The sequence below is a fragment of the Pelodiscus sinensis genome, unplaced genomic scaffold (assembly GCF_049634645.1).
Source record: "Pelodiscus sinensis isolate JC-2024 unplaced genomic scaffold, ASM4963464v1 ctg91, whole genome shotgun sequence".
Classification (NCBI taxonomy): Eukaryota; Metazoa; Chordata; order Testudines; family Trionychidae; genus Pelodiscus; species Pelodiscus sinensis.
The window spans coordinates 125,849-142,601 of NW_027466033.1; the positions used below are offsets into that span (position 1 = coordinate 125,849).

Genomic DNA, 16,753 nt, shown 5'->3' on the forward strand with positions numbered 1-16,753 from the left:
AACGCAGCGCGATAGAACAGTGGTCTGGGGCCACCCTCTACGGCACCAGAGCAGGCAGAGCATGTCAGCTGGCACCCTGGCCAGCCAGAAATGACCCCAGGAATCCCCTCAGACAGCCCAGCCCTCCCTGTGCCCCCCAGCCCCCCTCACACAGGGGAGAGGTTATAACCCATCCCCCACCTCCCCTCAGACACCCCAGTGCTCCCTGTGCCCCCCAACCCCCTTACACAGGGGAGAGGTTATAACCCATCCCCCACCTCCCCTCAGACACCCCAGTGCTCCCTGTGCCCCCCAACCCCCTTACACAGGGGAGAGGTTATAACCCATCCCCCACCTCCCCTCAGACACCCCAGTGCTCCCTGTGCCCCCCAGCCCCCCTCACACAGGGGAGAGGTTATAACCCATCCCCCACCTCCCCTCAGACACCCCAGTGCTCCCTGTGCCCCCCAGCCCCCTTACACAGGGGAGAGGTTATAACCCATCCCCCACCTCCCCTCACACACCCCAGTGCTCCCTGTGCCCCCCAGCCCCCCTTACACAGGGGAGAGGTTATAACCCATCCCCCACCTCCCCTCAGACACCCCAGTGCTCCCTGTGCCCCCCAGCCCCCTTACACAGGGGAGAGGTTATAACCCATCCCCCACCTCCCCTCAGACACCCCAGTGCTCCCTGTGCCCCCCAACCCCCTTACACAGGGGAGAGGTTATAACCCATCCCCCACCTCCCCTCAGACACCCCAGTGCTCCCTGTGCCCCCCAGCCCCCTTACACAGGGGAGAGGTTATAACCCATCCCCCACCTCCCCTCACACACCCCAGTGCTCCCTGTGCCCCCCAGCCCCCCTTACACAGGGGAGAGGTTATAACCCATCCCCCACCTCCCCTCAGACACCCCAGTGCTCCCTGTGCCCCCCAGCCCCCTTACACAGGGGAGAGGTTATAACCCATCCCCCACCTCCCCTCAGACAGCCCAGCGCTCCCTGTGCCCCCCAGCCCCCTTACACAGGGGAGAGGTTATAACCCATCCCCCACCTCCCCTCAGACACCCCAGTGCTCCCTGTGCCCCCCAGCCCCCTTACACAGGGGAGAGGTTATAACCCATCCCCCACCTCCCCTCACACACCCCAGTGCTCCCTGTGCCCCCCAGCCCCCCTCACACAGGGGAGAGGTTATAACCCATCCCCCACCTCCCCTCAGACACCCCAGTGCTCCCTGTGCCCCCCAGCCCCCTTACACAGGGGAGAGGTTATAACCCATCCCCCACCTCCCCTCAGACACCCCAGTGCTCCCTGTGCCCCCCAGCCCCCCTTACACAGGGGAGAGGTTATAACCCATCCCCCACCTCCCCTCACACACCCCAGTGCTCCCTGTGCCCCCCAGCCCCCCTTACACAGGGGAGAGGTTATAACCCATCCCCCACCTCCCCTCAGACACCCCAGTGCTCCCTGTGCCCCTCAGCCCCCTTACACAGGGGAGAGGTTATAACCCATCCCCCACCTCCCCTCACACACCCCAGTGCTCCCTGTGCCCCCCAGCCCCCCTCACACAGGGGAGAGGTTATAACCCATCCCCCACCTCCCCTCAGACACCCCAGTGCTCCCTGTGCCCCCCAGCCCCCTTACACAGGGGAGAGGTTATAACCCATCCCCCACCTCCCCTCAGACACCCCAGTGCTCCCTGTGCCCCCCAGCCCCCCTTACACAGGGGAGAGGTTATAACCCATCCCCCACCTCCCCTCACACACCCCAGTGCTCCCTGTGCCCCCCAGCCCCCCTTACACAGGGGAGAGGTTATAACCCATCCCCCACCTCCCCTCAGACACCCCAGTGCTCCCTGTGCCCCTCAGCCCCCTTACACAGGGGAGAGGTTATAACCCATCCCCCACCTCCCCTCAGACACCCCAGTGCTCCCTGTGCCCCCCCAGCCCGCCCTCACACAGGGGAGAGGTTATAACCCATCCCCCACCTCCCCTCAGACACCCCAGTGCTCCCTGTGCCCCCCAGCCCCCTTACACAGGGGAGAGGTTATAACCCATCCCCCACCTCCCCTCAGACACCCCAGTGCTCCCTGTGCCCCCCAGCCCCCTTACACAGGGGAGAGGTTATAACCCATCCCCCACCTCCCCTCAGACACCCCAGTGCTCCCTGTGCCCCCCAGCCCCCTTACACAGGGGAGAGGTTATAACCCATCCCCCACCTCCCCTCAGACAGCCCAGCGCTCCCTGTGCCCCCCAGCCCCCCTCACATAGGGGAGAGGTTATAACCCATCCCCCACCTCCCCTCAGACACCCCAGTGCTCCCTGTGCCCCCCAGCCCTCCTCACATAGGGGAGAGGTTATAACCCATCCCCCACCTCCCCTCAGACACCCCAGTGCTCCCTGTGCCCCCCAGCCCCCTTACACAGGGGAGAGGTTATAACCCATCCCCCACCTCCCCTCAGACACCCCAGTGCTCCCTGTGCCCCCCAGCCCTCCTCACATAGGGGAGAGGTTATAACCCATCCCCCACCTCCCCTCAGACACCCCAGTGCTCCCTGTGCCCCCCAGCCCCCTTACACAGGGGAGAGGTTATAACCCATCCCCCACCTCCCCTCAGACACCCCAGTGCTCCCTGTGCCCCCCAGCCCCCCTTACACAGGGGAGAGGTTATAACCCATCCCCCACCTCCCCTCACACACCCCAGTGCTCCCTGTGCCCCCCAGCCCCCTTACACAGGGGAGAGGTTATAACCCATCCCCCACCTCCCCTCAGACACCCCAGTGCTCCCTGTGCCCCCCAGCCCCCCTTACACAGGGGAGAGGTTATAACCCATCCCCCACCTCCCCTCACACACCCCAGTGCTCCCTGTGCCCCCCAGCCCCCCTTACACAGGGGAGAGGTTATAACCCATCCCCCACCTCCCCTCAGACACCCCAGTGTTCCCTGTGCCCCCCAGCCCCCTTACACAGGGGAGAGGTTATAACCCATCCCCCACCTCCCCTCAGACACCCCAGTGCTCCCTGTGCCCCCCAGCCCTCCTCACATAGGGGAGAGGTTATAACCCATCCCCCACCTCCCCTCACACACCCCAGTGCTCCCTGTGCCCCCCAGCCCCCTTACACAGGGGAGAGGTTATAACCCATCCCCCACCTCCCCTCAGACACCCCAGTGCTCCCTGTGCCCCCCAGCCCTCCTCACATAGGGGAGAGGTTATAACCCATCCCCCACCTCCCCTCACACACCCCAGTGCTCCCTGTGCCCCCCAGCCCCCTTACACAGGGGAGAGGTTATAACCCATCCCCCACCTCCCCTCACACACCCCAGTGCTCCCTGTGCCCCCCAGCCCCCTTACACAGGGGAGAGGTTATAACCCATCCCCCACCTCCCCTCACACACCCCAGTGCTCCCTGTGCCCCTCAGCCCCCTTACACAGGGGAGAGGTTATAACCCATCCCCCACCTCCCCTCAGACACCCCAGTGCTCCCTGTGCCCCCCAGCCCCCTTACACAGGGGAGAGGTTATAACCCATCCCCCACCTCCCCTCACACACCCCAGTGCTCCCTGTGCCCCTCAGCCCCCTTACACAGGGGAGAGGTTATAACCCATCCCCCACCTCCCCTCAGACACCCCAGTGCTCCCTGTGCCCCCCAGCCCCCTTACACAGGGGAGAGGTTATAACCCATCCCCCACCTCCCCTCAGACACCCCAGTGCTCCCTGTGCCCCCCAGCCCCCCTCACACAGGGGAGAGGTTATAACCCATCCCCCACCTCCCCTCAGACACCCCAGTGCTCCCTGTGCCCCCCAGCCCCCTTACACAGGGGAGAGGTTATAACCCATCCCCCACCTCCCCTCACATACCCCAGTGCTCCCTGTGCCCCCCAGCCCCCTTACACAGGGGAGAGGTTATAACCCATCCCCCACCTCCCCTCAGACACCCCAGTGCTCCCTGTGCCCCCCAGCCCCCTTACACAGGGGAGAGGTTATAACCCATCCCCCACCTCCCCTCAGACACCCCAGTGCTCCCTGTGCCCCTCAGCCCCCTTACACAGGGGAGAGGTTATAACCCATCCCCCACCTCCCCTCAGACACCCCAGTGCTCCCTGTGCCCCCCAGCCCCCCTCACACAGGGGAGAGGTTATAACCCATCCCCCACCTCCCCTCAGACACCCCAGTGCTCCCTGTGCCCCTCAGCCCCCTTACACAGGGGAGAGGTTATAACCCATCCCCCACCTCCCCTCAGACACCCCAGTGCTCCCTGTGCCCCCCAGCCCCCCTCACACAGGGGAGAGGTTATAACCCATCCCCCACCTCCCCTCACACACCCCAGTGCTCCCTGTGCCCCCCAGCCCCCCCTCACACAGGGGAGAGGTTATAACCCATCCCCCACCTCCCCCAGACACCCCAGTGCTCCCTGTAGCCCCCCCTTACACAGGGGAGAGGTTATAACCCATCCCCCGCCTCCCCTCAAACACCCCAGTGCTCCCTGTGCCCCCCAGCCCCCCTTACACAGGGGAGAGGTTATAACCCACCCCCCACCTCCCCCAGACACCCCAGTGCTTCCTGTGCCCCCCCAGCCCCCCTTACACAGGGGAGAGGTTATAACCCACCCCCCACCTCCCCTCAGACACCCCAGTGCTCCCTGTGCCCCCCAGCCCCCCTTACACAGGAGAGAGGTTGTTATAACCCATCCCCCACCTCCCCTCAGACACCCCAGTGCTCCCTGTGCCCCCCCAGCTCCCCTCACACAGGGGAGAGGTTATAACCCATCCCCCACCTCCCCTCAGACACCCCAGTGCTCCCTGTGCCCCCCAGCCCCCCTCACACAGGGGACAGGTTATAACCCATCCCCCACCTCCCTCAGACACCCCAGTGCTCCTTGTGCCCCCCAGCCCCCCTCACACAGGGGAGAGGTTATAACCCACCCCCACCTCCCCCAGACACCCCAGTGCTCCCTGTGCCCCCCCGCCCCCGTTACACAGGGGAGAGGTTATAACCCACCCCCCACCTCCCCCAGACACCCCAGTGCTCCCTGTGCCCCCCCAGCCCCCCTTACACAGGGGAGAGGTATTAACCCATCCCCCACCTCCCCTCACACACCCCAGTGCTCCCTGTGCCCCCCCAGCCCCCCTTACACAGGGGAGAGGTTATAACCCATCCCCCACCTCCCCTCACACACCCCAGTGCTCCCTGTGCCCCCCAGCCCCCCCCCACACAGGGGAGAGGTTATAACCCATCCCCCACCTCCCCTCACACACCCCAGTGCTCCCTGTGCCCCCCAGCCCCCCCTCACACAGGGGAGAGGTTATAACCCATCCCCCACCTCCCCTCAGACACCCCAGTGCTCCCTGTGCCCCCCCAGCCCCCCCTTACACAGGGGAGAGGTTATAACCCATCCCCCACCTCCCCTCGGACACCCCAGTGCTCCCTGTGCCCCCCAGCCCCCTTACACAGGGGAGAGGTTATAACCCATCCCCCACCTCCCCTCACACACCCCAGTGCTCCCTGTGCCCCCCCAGCCCCCTTACACAGGGCCATTGATCCCTTGGCTCTCTCCCAAAAAGCTCACTGGGCCAGCACTTTAGCATCTACCAGCGAAAGCTTTATTTATGCAGGTAAGAGACTGAGTGCTAGGGGAGGCGTGGTGGGTTCAGGGAGGAGCCCCTGTGGGCGGGGCTGGGGGAGCCGTGGCGGGTTCCGGGAGGCGCCGTCGCGGGCGGGGCCGGGGAGCCGTGGCGGGTTCGGGGAGGAGCCATCGCGGGCGGGGCCGGGGAGCCGTGGCGGGTTCCGGGAGGCGCCGTCGCGGGCGGGGCCGGGGAGCCGTGGCGGGTTCCGAGAGGAGCCGTCGCGGGCGGGGCCGGGGAGCCGTGGCGGGTTCCGGGAGGCGCCGTCGCGGGCGGGGCCGGGGAGGGTTCCGGGAGGAGCCGTCGCGGGTTCGGGGAGGAGCCGTCATGGGCGGGGCCGGGGAGCCGTGGCGGGTTCCGGGAGGCGCCGTCGCGGGCGGGGCCGGGGAGCCGTGGCGGGTTCCGAGAGGAGCCGTCGCGGGCGGGGCCGGGGAGCTGTGGCGGGTTCCGGGAGGCGCCGTCGCGGGCGGGGCCGGGGAGCCGTGGCGGGTTCCGGGAGGCGCCGTCGCGGGCGGGGCCGGGGAGCCGTGGCGGGTTCCGAGAGGAGCCGTCGCGGGCGGGGCCGGGGAGCCGTGGCGGGTTCCGGGAGGCGCCGTCGCGGGCGGGGCCGGGGAGCCGTGGCGGGTTCCGGGAGGAGCCGTCATGGGCGGGGCCGGGGAGCCGTGGCGGGTTCCGGGAGGCGCCGTCGCGGGCGGGGCCGGGGAGCCGTGGCGGGTTCCGAGAGGAGCCGTCGCGGGCGGGGCCGGGGAGCCGTGGCGGGTTCGGGGAGGAGCCGTCATGGGCGGGGCCGGGGAGCCGTGGCGGGTTCCGGGAGGAGCCGTCATGGGCGGGGCCGGGGAGCCGTGGCGGGTTCCGGGAGGCGCCGTCGCGGGCGGGGCCGGGGAGCCGTGGCGGGTTCCGGGAGGCGCCGTCGCGGGCGGGGCCGGGGAGCCGTGGCGGGGTGTCGACACGCTGCTGAGCGCAGGGTGTGTCCAGTTTAGTGTGGGCTGCAGGAAGCAGGTGCCATGTCCCTTGACTGAGACCAGGAGAGCTCAAGAGCCGGGGCCCCTGGGTTGAGCAGAGGGGACCGTGTTGCAGCCGCTGTGCTGTCCCGTGGTTGCTCCCTCCCGCCTGTGCCTGGCAGCACTAGCTGGCGTTCCTGCAGGGGTCCTGCCCCTGTCGGTCCAGCCTGGGGCCCCTGGTGTCCTCCCAGGGAGGGTCCAGTGCGGGGCCGTCGCTCTGCTCCGGGGCAGGATTTTGTCTCCCTTTCCCCATGTGCTCTCGGGGGCCTGGGGCGGGGTCCCCAGCCACAGGAGGGTTGGAGCCTGGAGCCCTTCCAGCCCCTCCCTCTCAGCCCTAGAGCTCCAGGGTCCGGCCCCTTTGGCCTGTGCACCCCCGCCCACGGCAGCACACGCGCCCATTGCTCCCTGCTGTTCCCTGCACAGGTCCTGAAGGGGCACGACGACCACGTCATCACCTGCCTGCAGTTCTGTGGCAGCCGCATTGTCAGCGGCTCCGATGACAACACCCTGAAGGTCTGGTCGGCCGTCACCGGCGAGGTGAGCTGGGGGAGGGGTGCGTCCGGCTGGCCGCTCGCGGGGTCTGGAGGCCCCGCCGGGGGAGGGGTGCGTCCAGCTAGCCGCTCGCGGGGTCCGGAGGCCCCGCCGGGGGCGGGGTGCGTCCGGCTGGCCGCTCGCGGGGTCCGGAGGCCCCGCCGGGGGCGGGGTGCGTCCGGCTGGCCGCTCGCGGGGTCCGGAGGCCCCGCCGGGGGCGGGGTGCGTCCGGCTGGCCGCTCGCGGGGTCCGGAGGCCCCGCCGGGGGCGGGGTGCGTCCGGCTGGCCGCTCGCGGGGTCCGGAGGCCCCGCCGGGGGCGGGGTGCGTCCGGCTGGCCGCTCGCGGGGTCCGGAGGCCCCGCCGGGGGAGGGGTGCGTCCGGCTGGCCGCTCGCGGGGTCCATGGGGTGCCTGAGCAGCCTGGCTTCTGCCTAAGTCTGCCTGCATGGCCCAATGGGGCGTCTGCTCCCCCTGCGGAGGACTGGGGGTGGCCTTAGCCTGGCCCTGCTGTTCTCCCATCGGCCCTCTGGCCCCTCAAATCCGTCTTTGCGCGTGTGGCTCCCCTGCCGCTAACTCTGTTGTGCTCTCTGCAGTGTGTGCAGACCCTGGTGGGCCACACCGGGGGGGTCTGGTCCTCCCAGATGAGGGACAACATCGTGATCAGTGGCTCCACGGACCGGACGCTGAAGGTGTGGAACGCAGACACAGGGGAGTGTGTGCACACGCTCTACGGGCACACGTCCACCGTGCGCTGCATGCACTTGCACGGCAGCAGGTAATCTGGGCAGGGCCTGGGGCTGAGACACGGAGGGAGCCGTGGGAGTGGCTGGGCTCTCAGTGTGCCCGTGATCTGCAGGGTGGTGAGCGGCTCGCGGGACGCCACGCTGCGCCTCTGGGACATAGAGACCGGGCAGTGCCTGCATGTGCTGATGGGCCACGTGGCCGCCGTGCGCTGCGTGCAGTACGACGGGCACAAGGTGGTGAGCGGAGCCTACGACTACACGGTGAAGGTGTGGGACCCGGAGAGCGAGAGCTGCATCCACACGCTGCAGGGCCACACCAACCGCGTCTACTCCCTGCAGGTGAGGCCCTTGCCCCAGGCGGGTCCCTGGCCCGGGCGAGTCCCCGGCCCTCTGCCCTAGGCGGGTCCCTGGCCCGGGCGAGTCCCCGGCCCTCTGCCCTAGGCGGGTCCCTGGCCCGGGCGAGTCCCCGGCCCTCTGCCCTAGGCGGGTCCCTGGCCCGGGCGAGTCCCCGGCCCTCTGCCCTAGGCGGGTCCCTGGCCCGGGCGAGTCCCCGGCCCTCTGCCCTAGGCGGGTCCCTGGCCCAGGCGAGTCCCCGGCCCTCTGCCCTAGGCGGGTCCCTGGCCCGGGCGAGTCCCCGGCCCTCTGCCCTAGGCGGGTTCCTGGCCCGGGCGAGTCCCCGGCCCTCTGCCCTAGGCGGGTCCCTGGCCCGGGCGAGTCCCCGGCCCTCTGCCCCAGGCGGGTCCCTGGCCCGGGCGAGTCCCCAGCCCCCGGCGAGTCCCCGGCCCTCTGCCCTAGGCGGGTCCCTGGCCCGGGCGAGTCCCCGGCCCTCTGCCCTAGGCGGGTCCCTGGCCCGGGCGAGTCCCCGGCCCTCTGCCCTAGGCGGGTCCCTGGCCCGGGCGAGTCCCCGGCCCTCTGCCCTAGGCGGGTCCCTGGCCCGGGCGAGTCCCCGGCCCTCTGCCCCAGGCGGGTCCCTGGCCCGGGCGAGTCCCCGGCCCTCTGCCCTAGGCGGGTCCCTGGCCCGGGCGAGTCCCCGGCCCTCTGCCCTAGGCGGGTCCCTGGCCCGGGCGAGTCCCCGGCCCTCTGCCCCAGGCGGGTCCCTGGCCCGGGCGAGTCCCCGGCCCTCTGCCCTAGGCGGGTCCCTGGCCCGGGCGAGTCCCCGGCCCTCTGCCCTAGGCGGGTCCCTGGCCCGGGCGAGTCCCCGGCCCTCTGCCCCAGGCGGGTCCCTGGCCCGGGCGAGTCCCCGGCCCTCTGCCCTAGGCGGGTCCCTGGCCCGGGCGAGTCCCCGGCCCTCTGCCCTAGGCGGGTCCCTGGCCCGGGCGAGTCCCCGGCCCTCTGCCCTAGGCGGGTCCCTGGCCCGGGCGAGTCCCCGGCCCTCTGCCCTAGGCGGGTCCCTGGCCCGGGCGAGTCCCCGGCCCTCTGCCCTAGGCGGGTCCCTGGCCCGGGCGAGTCCCCGGCCCTCTGCCCTAGGCGGGTCCCTGGCCCGGGCGAGTCCCCGGCCCTCTGCCCTAGGCGGGTCCCTGGCCCGGGCGAGTCCCCGGCCCTCTGCCCTAGGCGGGTCCCTGGCCCGGGCGAGTCCCCGGCCCTCTGCCCTAGGCGGGTCCCTGGCCCGGGCGAGTCCCCGGCCCTCTGCCCCAGGCGGGTCCCTGGCCCGGGCGAGTCCCCGGCCCTCTGCCCCAGGCGGGTCCCTGGCCCGGGCGAGTCCCCGGCCCCCTGCCCCGGGCGAGTCCCCGGCCCTCTGCCCTAGGCGGGTCCCTGGCCCGGGCGAGTCCCCGGCCCTCTGCCCTAGGCGGGTCCCTGGCCCAGGCGAGTCCCCGGCCCTCTGCCCTAGGCGGGTCCCTGGCCCGGGCGAGTCCCCGGCCCTCTGCCCTAGGCGGGTCCCTGGCCCGGGCGAGTCCCCGGCCCTCTGCCCTAGGCGGGTCCCTGGCCCGGGCGAGTCCCCGGCCCTCTGCCCTAGGCGGGTCCCTGGCCCGGGCGAGTCCCCGGCCCTCTGCCCTAGGCGGGTCCCTGGCCCGGGCGAGTCCCCGGCCCTCTGCCCTAGGCGGGTCCCTGGCCCGGGCGAGTCCCCGGCCCTCTGCCCTAGGCGGGTCCCTGGCCCGGGCGAGTCCCCGGCCCCCTGCCCCGGGCGGGTCCCTGGCCCGGGCGAGTCCCCGGCCCCCTGCCCTAGGCGGGTCCCTGGCCCGGGCGAGTCCCCGGCCCCCTGCCCTGGGCGAGTCCCCGGCCCCCGGCCCTCTGCCCTAGGCGGGTCCCTGGCCCGGGCGAGTCCCCGGCCCCCTGCCCCGGGCGAGTCCCCAGCCCTGGGCGAGTCCCCGGCCCTCTGCCCCAGGCGGGTCCCCAGGCCCGGGCGAGTCCCCGGCCCTCTGCCCCAGGCGGGTCCCTGGCCCGGGCAAGTCCCTGGCCCTCTGCCCCAGGCGGGTCCCTGGCCCGGGCGAGTCCCCGGCCCTCTGCCCCAGGCGGGTCCCTGGCCCGGGCGAGTCCCCGGCCCTCTGCCCCAGGCGAGTCCCCAAGTGAGTCCCAGGCCTTGGCCCATGACAAGAGCAGCTCCCCCTCATGCTGGGTCCGTGGCTGAGCCCATGTCTCTGGCAGTTTGACGGGATGCACATTGTGAGTGGCTCCCTGGACACCTCCATCCGGGTGTGGGACATGGAGAGTGGGAACTGCCTGCACACGCTGATGGGGCACCAGTCGCTCACCAGTGGCATGGAGCTGCGGGATAACATCCTCGTCTCAGGCAACGCAGACTCAACCGTCAAGATCTGGGACATCAAGACGGGCCAGTGCCTGCAGACGCTGCAGGGTGAGTGGGGACCCTCACGGGGGAAGTCGGGGCTGGGCCCGGGGCCGGGCAGCGGCCTTAATCGGTGCATTTCCCCAGGGCCCAGCAAGCACCAGAGCGCTGTCACCTGCCTCCAGTTCAGCTCCAAGTTCGTGGTGACCAGCTCGGACGACGGCACCGTCAAGCTCTGGGACCTCAAGACGGGCGAGTTTGTGCGCAACCTGGTGACCCTGGAGAGCGGGGGCAGCGGGGGGGTGGTGTGGCGCATCCGCGCCTCCAACACAAAGCTGGTGTGTGCCGTGGGCAGCCGCAACGGCACCGAGGAGACCAAGCTGCTGGTGCTGGATTTCGATGTCGACCTGAAATGAGCCCCAGCCAAGCCGGATGGGGATGGAGGATCCCGCAGGCCGGGCTCAGCAGCTGGGCTCTGCGGGGCAGGGCCCGGAGCAGGCCTCAGCCCCTCTGCAGGGCTGTACAGACGGTGTGCAGCCTGCCTGGGCCTTATTTATGTGTGTGAGCTCCAGGACGGGGCTGGCGGGGAGGGCCCTGCGCGCAGCCGGGCCCCGGACAGAGGAAGGCAGCATGTTTTGTACACACTAATATATCGATCTATTTCTGTACCCGGGGCTGCGTTTGGGAAGCCGTCCAGAACGGTGGGAGGGGACAACGGGGCCCCCAGGCTAGTCCAGGCCGGGCAGCGTGCTGACAATGTGCACCCGGCGCTGAGCACACAGGGCCAGGGGCATCTTGCAGGGCAGCGCCAGGTGAGTCACAACCCGATGGCTGCTCAGGCCCGCCGGCTGCTGAGGCAGGCCCAGGTAGACGGGGCAGCTGTACTGCGGCAGGAAGCCGTGGGGCGTGCGAGCACGCCAGGGCTCCCGCACGGCTTGCACCCAGACGGGCGGCAGCAGGCAGGGCTGGGCCGAGAGGGTCTCCTGGAGCAGGGCTGTGCGCGTGTCCCACAGGGCGCTGTGCAGCTCTAGGCCCGTCAGGTAGAGCCCGTTCTCGGGCGGGGAGCTGGGTGGCAGCGCGCTGGGCAGCACCTGGAAGAGCGAGGGAGGATCAGGGAGGCTGGGGCTGGGGAAGGGGAAGGGGTCTCCCAGGAGCGGGGGGCCTGCCTGTGCCCCGAGGCAGCATTACCTGCTGGTCCAGCTGGTAGTGGTCCAGGTCCTGCTTCTCGGCCCGGGCTGCTTCCTGGAGCAGTGTCTGCAGGAGGCGCTGGGGGTGCTGGAAGGCAGCGAGATGGTAGAGCACCGCTGGCTGCCCAGCCACGGCCCCCAGGTAGCCACACAGCAGCTGGCAGCGATGCGCTAGTGTCTGCAGCCAGCGGCTGGGAGGCTGGGGGCCAGTGGGCGTGTAGGGCAGCCAGGGGCGGGGCAGGCGGCCCCGCTCCAGTGCCCGCAGGATGGTGGCGCAGCGTGGGGATGGGCAGGGCTGCCCCTGCACCTGCTCCCGTGCACAGCGCAGGTCCCGGCCTACCTGCTGCAGCAGGGCCAGGAAGCTGCCACACTCCTCCAGCAGGAAGCGGAGCAGTGGCCGGGGCCTTGGCCGTGTGCGCCCAGTTGGGAGACGACCTCTGCCCCCCACCTCCCACCCTCGCTGCTGCAGCCTGGCCTGCAGCTCTAGCACCAGCTCCAGGCCGTGCTGCACCAGCTGCTCCAGGGCCTCCTGCTGGCCACGCTCGGGTGGGGTTGCCTGCCAGAGGTCCTGGGACCGCAGCAGGTCTGAGAGCAGGCTCTGGCTCTGGCTTGCCAGCAGCTGCTGCTGGAGGCCCTGGTACAACCCACAGGAGGCTGGATCCGCTGGGCTCGGGAGCTGCTGCAGGCGAGCCCGCGTCTCTGCAATCGCATCGTCTTCTGGCAGCGCTGGGGGCAGAAAGCTAGTTAGAGCCACTTGCGCCCCGGGGCCGGTCCCGGAGCCGGGCAGGAGCCCTTCCTTACCCAGCGGGGAGCCCCTGCTGAGGCTGGCGAGGAGGCTCTGCACCCCCTGGGGGGGCAGCAAACGGGAGGCCCTGCACAAGCAGCCCTGGCTCAGGCTCTGCACCGCCCCAGCGTCCCCAGCGTCCTGGATGTAGCCGCCATAGAGAACCAGTCCTGGAACAGAAAGGGCCTGTCCTAGGCTGGGCCCCAGCTGGAGCCCTCGGCAGCCGCCTTGGCTCCAGGTTGGCGGTGCTCTGGCCAGCCCCCTTACCTGCTAGCTCCTGCATGCCCTCTGCAGGGTCAGACACCAGCTTTGCCAGCCGCCGCTGGACCCTCAGGCCCGTGAACAGCTCCGCCTCGCTCCTAGGTACGAGCAGCAGGCAGTCAGGGCACTGGGGCAGGGGCTGAGCCAGGGCTTTGGCAGAGTTGGCCTGGCCTCGCACTCACCAGGGGTAGGGCCGGGCCTGCGCCAGACTGCCATAGTGCTGCCTGTGCAGCAGCACTGCGTGCAGCACCAGCAGCGCCAGGCCTGGCTCCTGCGTGGCGCCCCAGCCTTTCTGGCCCAGCAGCTGGCTGTAGCTGCGCAGTAGGATGCTCCTCAGGTCCGGGGGGGTCTCGCAGAACAGCGTCACGGCGCTGCGGTGCACAGGGCCTGGAGGGGTGCAGACAGGCATCACCCCTCTGCCTTCCCAAGCCTGGGGAACTCCGCTCCACCCTCCCCGTGCCAACGGGGCTACCCCGGACCTTCCTGCGAGCCAGCACGCTTGGCTGGGGTGCTGCGCTCACAGCCAGCAGGCACGGGACCAACGCACCTGGCACGGCCTCCCTGGCGGCGGCGGCAATGAACCAGAGGCGGAACTTGGGGTGGGTCTCGTCCCCTGTCGTGTGGGCCCTTGCCCCTGCGGGGAGAGGTGGAGCTGCAGCAGTGTGCTCAGCTGGAGGTGGGGGGGGGCTCCTCACCTCCAGGGCCTTGCAGTAGCTTGCTGAGCTGGGCCAGCACCGCGGGGGCCCAGCAGCGCTGGAGGTGGGGGGGGGCGGATGGGAGGGGGGGGCTCCTCACCTCCAGGGCCTTGCAGTAGCTTGCTGAGCTGGGCCCAACACCGCGGGGGCCCAGCAGCGCTGGAGGTGGGGGGGGGGCGGATGGGTGGGGGGGGCTCCTCACCTCCAGGGCCTTGCAGTAGCTTGCTGAGCTGGGCCAGCACCGCGGGGGCCCAGCAGCGCTGGAGGTGGGGGGGGGGGCGGATGGGAGGGGGGGGCTCCTCACCTCCAGGGCCTTGCAGTAGCTTGCTGAGCTGGGCCCAACACCGCGGGGGCCCAGCAGCGCTGGAGGTGGGGGGGGGCGGATGGGTGGGGAGGGCTCCTCACCTCCAGGGCCTTGCAGTAGCTTGCTGAGCTGGGCCCAACACCGCGGGGGCCCAGCAGCGCTGGAGGTGGGGGGGGGGCGGATGGGAGGGGGGGGCTCCTCACCTCCAGGGCCTTGCAGTAGCTTGCTGAGCTGGGCCAGCACCGCGGGGGCCCAGCAGCGCTGGAGGTGGGGGGGGGGGCAGGTGTGGGGGGGGGCTCCTCACCTCCAGGGCCTTGCAGTAGCTTGCTGAGCTGGGCCAGCACCGCGGGGGCCCAGCAGCGCTGGAGGTGGGGGGGGGCGGATGGGTGGGGGGGGCTCCTCACCTCCAGGGCCTTGCAGTAGCTTGCTGAGCTGGGCCAGCACCGCGGGGGCCCAGCAGCGCTGGAGGTGGGGGGGGCGGATGGGAGGGGGGGGCTCCTCACCTCCAGGGCCTTGCAGTAGCTTGCTGAGCTGGGCCAGCACCGCGGGGGCCCAGCAGCGCTGGAGGTGGGGGGGGCGGATGGGAGGGGGGGGCTCCTCACCTCCAGGGCCTTGCAGTAGCTTGCTGAGCTGGGCCAGCACCGCGGGGGCCCAGCAGCGCTGGAGGTGGGGGGGGGGGGGGGCGGATGGGAGGGGGGGGGCTCCTCACCTCCAGGGCCTTGCAGTAGCTTGCTGAGCTGGGCCAACACCGCGGGGGCCCAGCAGCGCTGGAGGTGGGGGGGGGGGGCGGATGGGTGGGGGGGGCTCCTCACCTCCAGGGCCTTGCAGTAGCTTGCTGAGCTGGGCCAGCACCGCGGGGGCCCAGCAGCGCTGGAGGTGGGGGGGGGCGGATGGGAGGGGGGGGCTCCTCACCTCCAGGGCCTTGCAGTAGCTTGCTGAGCTGGGCCAGCACCGCGGGGGCCCAGCAGCGCTGGAGGTGGGGGGGGGGCGGATGGGCGGGGGGGGGGCTCCTCACCTCCAGGGCCTTGCAGTAGCTTGCTGAGCTGGGCCAGCACCGCGGGGGCCCAGCAGCGCTGGAGGTGACAGTTGTTCAGCACCAGCCAGTGACCCTCCTTGGGGCAGGTGCCGAGGGCGTCGGCCACGTCGCGCATGCAGCTGGGGGAGCCCAGAGAGACGACCACGAGGCCCCGCTGCGGAAGAAGCAGGTCGCAGACCCTGGGTCTCCTGTGTCCAGGGCCCAGCATGGGACCCCCGCCCCCCCCCCGTCCAGCGCGGGCATTACGCAGTGCTGTTGCTTGGCCATCTGTCGGATCCAGTGCAGCGGGTGCGTGGTGGCCCCGGGCGCGCCCCCGCGGGGGGTGAGGAACAGCACGGGCTGCCGGGTTTGGCTGCAGGCGTAGATGGTGGCGGCGCTGTAGCCGGCGTCCTCGGCGACGGGGCGGCCGAGCAGGCAGGCGGCGAGGTCCCGGAGCACGCTGCCCAGCTTCTCAGGGCAGAGGACGCGCCACAGCAGGGCCCGCTGGAAGAGGCTGAGGTGGGCGTGGCTGGGGCACGGGGCAGGGCCCACCACGGTGGAGGGCAGGCGGAAGTACTCCTGCCACTGGGCAGCCTGCTCCGCCAGGGAGGCCCGCAGGCCCTGGAAGCCAGGCAGGCATTCGAGAAGCCCGCACTCGTGCCAGGCTGCAGCGCGCACCCAGCCTGGCCTGGCCACCCCGGCCGGCTGCAGCAGGTGACCAGCCACGGGGGCTTGCAGCCCCTGGCAGAAGGCCAGCCACTCCAGGGGACTGAGCTGGCCAGCCAGGCGGAGGGGCGCCAGGGCCCCCAGGAAGCTCAGGAGCAGGTTGTGTGTTTCCCGCAGACGTGGCTGCACGTGGGCCAGCAGCTGGCGGGTGAGGCTCTGGCCGAGCTCCAGCAGCCGGGCCTCCAGCGCGTCCTGCTTGGTGGCGTCGGCGCGCCGGGTGGCGAGCAGGGCCCTGCGGGTGAGGGCCAGGCAGCTGGCGGTGGAGCAGTGGTAGAGGGGGTGCAGGCGGCACACCTGCTGCAGGGCCTGGTGCAGAGCAGCGCCCAGGCCGGCCACCTGCCGGTACTTGGCCCGCACGGCCAGCTGGTGCTGGCGCAGGGAGAGCAGGTGCTGGTGGCTGGCGCGCAGGGCCTGGGTCTGGGTCTGCAACAGTCCGAGCAGGGGCAGGAAGTCGTCGTCCTCTTCCAGCAGGGAGCACGACGGCTGTGAGATCAGCTCCAGCAGCTCCTCCTGGCAGAGAGGGGGGTCCCAGAGCTGGGGGCACAGCCATGGGGCAACTGGGGGCACAGCGGGGGGGGTCCCGGAGCTGGGGGCACAGCCATGGGGCAACTGGGGGCACAGTGGGGGGGGGTCCCGGAGCTGGGGGCACAGCCATGGGGCAACTGGGGGCACAGCGGGGGGGGTCCCGGAGCTGGGGGCACAGCCATGGGGCAACTGGGGGCACAGCGGGGGGGGTCCCGGAGCTGGGGGCACAGCCATGGGGCAACTGGGGGCACAGCCATGGGGCACGGTGGGGGGGGGTCCCGGAGCTGGGGTCACAGCCATGGGGCAAATGGCACAGTGGGGGGGTCCCGGAGCTGGGAGCACAGCCATGGGGCCACAGCAGGGGGGTGTCTCGGAGCTGGGGGCACAGCCATGGGGCAAATGGCACGGCGGGGGGGTCTTAGAGCTGGGGTCACAGCCATGGGGCAAATGGGGACATGAGGAGTCGTCCTCTTCCAGCAGGGAGCATGACGGCTGCGAGGGCGTGGGGTGTCTTGGAGCTGGGGTCAGAGTCATGGGGCAAATGGGGACACAGCGGGGGGGTTAGGTGGGGTCACTGGTACTGGGGGGCTGCAGTGGAAGGTCAGGGCATGGGGATGTGGGGTAGCAGTATGCTATCAGCCCCACAGGAGCTAGTCTGAC

At 71.0% G+C, this 16,753-nt stretch overlaps 2 protein-coding genes across 3 annotated transcripts in view; one reads left to right on the forward strand and one right to left on the reverse strand.

The window, feature by feature from the left end:
• Nucleotides 1-11,264, forward strand: part of RRP8 (ribosomal RNA processing 8) — a 94,137-nt gene extending 82,873 nt beyond the window's left edge. For both annotated transcript variants that reach the window (XM_075918506.1, XM_075918507.1), the window contains 5 exons: nt 7,022-7,135; nt 7,722-7,903; nt 7,985-8,210; nt 10,455-10,665; nt 10,744-11,264. In XM_075918506.1, coding sequence (XP_075774621.1) covers nt 7,022-7,135; nt 7,722-7,903; nt 7,985-8,210; nt 10,455-10,665; nt 10,744-11,012 — 1,002 coding nt within the window. In that variant the 3' untranslated portion in view covers nt 11,013-11,264. The remainder of the gene's footprint in view (nt 1-7,021; nt 7,136-7,721; nt 7,904-7,984; nt 8,211-10,454; nt 10,666-10,743) is intronic.
• A 60-nt stretch (nt 11,265-11,324) lies between these two features.
• DNHD1 (dynein heavy chain domain 1) overlaps nt 11,325-16,753 on the reverse strand; it is a 278,012-nt gene continuing 272,583 nt past the window's right edge. Inside the window, 8 exon segments of the mRNA XM_075918511.1 lie at nt 11,325-11,687; nt 11,785-12,509; nt 12,585-12,737; nt 12,835-12,926; nt 13,011-13,215; nt 13,376-13,462; nt 14,843-15,017; nt 15,110-15,346. Coding sequence (XP_075774626.1) covers nt 11,325-11,687; nt 11,785-12,509; nt 12,585-12,737; nt 12,835-12,926; nt 13,011-13,215; nt 13,376-13,462; nt 14,843-15,017; nt 15,110-15,346 — 2,037 coding nt within the window.